Source organism: Gekko japonicus, unplaced genomic scaffold, assembly GCF_001447785.1.
Source record: "Gekko japonicus isolate JY-2015 unplaced genomic scaffold, Gekko_japonicus_V1.1 scaffold370, whole genome shotgun sequence".
Classification (NCBI taxonomy): domain Eukaryota; kingdom Metazoa; phylum Chordata; class Lepidosauria; order Squamata; family Gekkonidae; genus Gekko; species Gekko japonicus.
In genome coordinates this window covers 534437-539304 of record NW_015174285.1, presented here as the reverse complement: position 1 = coordinate 539304, position 4868 = coordinate 534437, and the positions used below count along the sequence as shown (strand labels likewise).

General features: G+C 45.7%; 1 protein-coding gene across 1 annotated transcript in view; it reads right to left on the bottom strand.

Moving 5' to 3' along the window:
- Positions 1-516: 516 nt before the first annotated feature.
- Positions 517-4868, bottom strand: part of SNRPC (small nuclear ribonucleoprotein polypeptide C) — an 11446-nt gene continuing 7094 nt past the window's right edge. The window contains exons 5-7 of the mRNA XM_015423967.1: positions 2376-2465; positions 1893-1997; positions 517-849 (exon numbers count right to left, since the gene is read on the bottom strand). Of these exons, the coding sequence (XP_015279453.1) occupies positions 725-849; positions 1893-1997; positions 2376-2465 (320 nt within the window). The 3' untranslated portion in view covers positions 517-724. The remainder of the gene's footprint in view (positions 850-1892; positions 1998-2375; positions 2466-4868) is intronic.

Below are 4868 nucleotides of genomic sequence, written 5' to 3'. Positions count from 1 at the left end.
GGTTTACAAAGAATATAAACCACCTTTCTTCTTATATAGCCTTGGTGGCCAAACTGTGCTCAGGAACTACCTAACTTTCTCAAGCTGTTCAAAAGTACAGCTCCCAGACAGTGCCACCTCAAAGGCCTTTGCAACAGAGATCTGTTTCCCTTTTCCCCCACTGTCCAGCCACAAGTACTGAAGGAAAACAGACAATGCTAAGAACACAACTGGATGGAATCTCCATGGTAGCAGATCACTAGTGATTGTGGGCAGGGCTGACCAGGAAAAACAACAGCAGCAGAGGTGACGGCAGGGAGAAGCCACACAGTGTGGAGAGGGAAGGAAGACCAACAGCAGCATGGGCTGGAAGGGATGATGGGGATTATTTGGACGGAATAACTGGTTGCAGTGGAGAATTCTCAACCACAAGAGAAATCTGGTATGCAATTCTTAGGCTTAATCTTATTGTAGAGAGTGGAATAACAAACACCAAGACTGTGTATAACAAGTATGCACATTTTATTCCAACAATTCACAAGCAAATGAATTCGAAATCAGTTGCAAAACATTAGTCCAGTACTCCTACTTGTCCCTTTCCCCTCCCGTAGACACAAACACTGATCCTGCAGACTTTTAAAAAACAAGCTGGTTTTTGTGGTATGCTGGACAATGCAACTCCTGGGCCTGTTACAGAAGAGCATACATAAAATAAAAGAGGAGGCATGGTGAGTCCCCTTCCACTTTATCTATCTGGACGAGCCATTCCTGGTCTGGTTGGCACCATCATAGGTCTGGATGGAGGTCTCATCATTGGAGGCCCTGGCATCATGGGCATGTGTCCTCCCATAGGCGGCCTCATTCCTGGAGCTATGGGAAGTGGAATAAATTTAAAGCACAGTAAATGCACCAAGCCATTTAAAGTTCTAAATTTCGGTCAAAATCATACTGAAAAAAGCCATCTGTTTCTTTGGACAAGTTTCTATTTTATCCCAACACAAAGGAGTAAGCCTTACAGGACAAAAGCTAAATGTCTAAGAAAATATTATAGGCAATGGGTGACATGGACATGGCGGCCTCGTTCTGCATTATGGCCATGTTTATTTTCTGGCAAGAGCCAGTATATAATAATTGTGAATGATGGTGTGTCTGTGGGCCAAGAGTTCTATCGAGCAGGGGAAGGTCTGGGCCTGTTACGGTGAGAGGCTACCAGAGCAAATTTCCAAGAAAGCCAAAAGAGAGATCCTGTTGTGAACTCTAGAAGAGGCATAAAAGCTGAGAGATACAAGTAAGGGCTAGAGATAAACTCTAGGGTTTTAAATGTGTAGGATAGACATTTTGGCAGGTAGCTTTTCTTTTAAAATGGGACCTTAACTCTTCATGAGTTGTTGCACTGGAATATAATTAGTGGATTAGCCAAAGGCCAAGGGGCTGAGCAGCACTCCCCCAGCACCAACTTCTTAAACCTACCCTCCAGGTAGTACAGTGCCTCCCAGTCCCAGCCCAGATAGGCGGTCCAAAAGGATACCATCATCGAGGGTAACGAAAGCTGCTGAAAAGTTCAGCAGAATCAACAGTCACATTCCCTCTGTCCATCTCCTAGCACAAGTCATCCACCAGGGCAACCGCGGTTGTTTCAGTCCCATAACCAGACCTAAACGAAGACTGCAAGGGATCTAAACAATTTGCCTCATCCAGGAAAGCTTGGAGTTGTCTATTTAATTAAAAAATTAATGATTGGTATAATAGATGCTTAACATTAAGACAGATGTTTTAGCTTTCACTTTTGTTAGACCAATATATAGATGCCTGGTTTGATTGATGAAAGCTGCCTGGAATCCTGTGAGAATTGGCAGACTAGATACTCTCTTGCACATGACTTCAAAATACAGTGTAGGTAATCTAAAACTTACCAGGTCCAACTGGCATCATTCCTGGGGGAGGTGGACCCATCATTGGCATCATTGGAGGTCCACCCATATGGGGTGCTGGCATCATACCAGGTCGTGGAGGACCAGCTGAAGTATGGCACAAAGGACAAATACGTCAAAACAGATCTGCAGATCTCAAATATATAGAACCTACTGTTACAGCTTATTAGTCTGTTAACAAAAGTCTTACAGTTGTCGTTCTAGACAATAAGGCATTTTAGCACCTCCTAAGACACAGGGCTGCATACCAACTTTGCGTGCATTACAGACAGCTCCTCAACTATAAATTATCAATCAACAGGGCTGTTTATTGGAAAAGGTAATCCCCTTCACTACTAGTGGATGGCTATTAAATCGACAGCTCACCCCCCACAAGAAAACCCTAGATTTTTTTCCTTGAACATACATCAAAGCATCCATCATATATTCATACTAGTCAGAGATAAGACATCAACAGTCACTTACGGATATTGGGTGGTGGTGGTATCATAGCTCCTCCTGGAGGTGGAGCAGAGAATGGAGTGGGTGGGATTTTCCCTTGTTGAAACGCAGCCGCTACATTCATGCAAAAAAGTCAAAACATGGTTAGTCAAGTTGCAAAGTGTGTATTTTCCTTCTCCCCAACATCATTACACTTTCGAAGTGCAACTCTCTAATTATCCTGTCTCTTCAGCTCTGCAACTGACTGGGATTTCTAACCAAGGCCCCGGTCACACGGGCAGGAAACTGCGGAGGAGAAGTGTGGCTGTTTGCCCCGGGGCAAACTAACATGCAGTAAAGCGATCAGACCTACTGTGGAGGTTCTGTGGAGGTACTGTGGAGCTTCCGTGGGTAGGGAGAGGTGCCGATCACAACACACGCCTGTGCGCAATGAAGAAGCGCGCGGCGCGGCGAACTGGTTTTCTTTTTTTGTGTACACTACGAATGCGCATGCTCCGTTGGGTGCGTGTGCGCATCCACGGAGACTTGGGGGGGGGGAACCCCTTTTCCGCAAGGGGACATGGGCGGGCGCCGGATGCCACCGGAAACGCGATCAGACGCCCGCCCTTGCCCCGCAGTTTCCGGAAACTAGTACCTCCGAGGTACTAGTTTTTTGCTGCGCTTTTTCGGCAGGAAGCCTCGGTTGTGCCACGGAAGTGCTATGCTTCCCAGATGTGCTGGTGAGATCGCGACCGGAAACTCCGCCTGTCTTCCGTATCTCTTGCGTGGCTAATGTTGCGTGTGACCGCAGCCCAACATAACCTAGTCTAAGGGCTTCATCAATTTCAAACTAATGACCCTAATTCTTTGTTTCCCCCCAAAAACTTCTCATTTATAGAGGAAAATACTTCAATGCAATCAAAAGCAATCCTGTTACGTAGTTAAAAGTCAAGTTTCAAGGAACGTTTTTTCAGCAAGGTCCCATCAGCAGCGGCAAAACAACTTGAGGCGGGGCTTTGGTGCAACGACCTAGTTGAATAATCAGGGCTCTCTCTGAGTTTCACTAGCTTTTGAGCAGACTTTTTTTACCTTTCCGGACACACCGGATGGGTCAGGAGTCTCTCCAGTACCTCGGGTGTAGGAAACTGGCGGCAGAAGACTTTTATCTGAGGAGCCCCCTGCTTGTGGCAACAGTGGGAGATGGAATCAGATTGTCTTGAAGCAGAAGCTCCAAAAGACCAGCCGTGTTAGCATGACTGGCAAGTTGTAACAACCCCATACAAGGGCTTCCATACCTTGTCACTAACATCCTTGGCGAAGAATTAGTGAGTATTTTTGGCTTTTTTACTAACTTCAAACTTGGAAAAGAACATTTGACTGCCCCCATAAATCTTCCCCAGAGGCAAAGGGAGCTGGAGACTCCTGCGCTTGCGGCTTGGCAGAGTTCGGGGGAGTTCTTTATTTTTAAACATTGCACTGAAATCTGCTATCTGCTAGCTGAAAAAAGACTTCTACAGAGACTTATCTTACTTTTAAAGTGGCTGGTTTGATTTATGGTAAGGAGGACAGGCTTGTGGAGGTAAAATGGCGACCGTGACTTTTCTACCTGCGTAGCTCACTGATTTGTGAAGGTTACCTGTTCAGGAGTGCAATAGCCTTTTCAAATGCGATGGAAAAGAAGGAAAATGCCTTTGGAAATATATTGCAGCTGCCAGATAAAGAATGGGATGAATATTGGGATCTCTGTAAGTTACAATTAGAGATAAAGATCACGAATGCTGTCTACTTCAAGAATGCTGTCTTGAAGTGCAAGATGACCAAGCACAGATGATGTGACAGCCGGGACTGTTTCAACACTTGACACTCAGAATGAGAGATTTATTCAGCTGTAACTTTGGAGATTCTTCAGTGACTTTGACATTGGCTGGATACAAGACAACCCTGACTGAGTTCGTGAGACAGGACTTCATGTGCTATTTCATAAGCAAGACTAAAGAGGATGAGACCTTCAAAGATCGGAGGCATATAATACTAACATAAGAACATAAGAGATGCCAATGTTGGATCAGGCCAAAGGCCCATCTAGTCCAACACTCTGTCTCATAGTGGCCAAAAATACCAGGTGCCATCAGGGGGTCCACCAGTGGAGCCAGGACATCAGAAGCCCTCCCACTGTTGACCCCCCCCCAAAGCACCAAGAAGACAGAGCATCACTTGCCCCAGAGTCCCTATCTATACCTTGTGGCTAATAGCCACTGATGGACCTCTGCTCCATATGCTTATCTAATTCCCTTTTGAAGCCGTCCATGCTTGTAGCTGCCACCACCACTTCCCGTGGCAGTGAATTCCAAGTGTTAATCACTCTTTGGGTGAAGAAGTACTTCCTCTTATCCGTTCTAACCCGACCGCTCAGCAATTTCATTGAGTGCCCATGAATTCTTGTATTGTGAGAAAGGGAGAAAAGTACCTCTTTCTCTACCTGCTCTATGCCATGCATAATCTTATAAACCTCAATCATGTCACCCCCCTCAGTCGTCG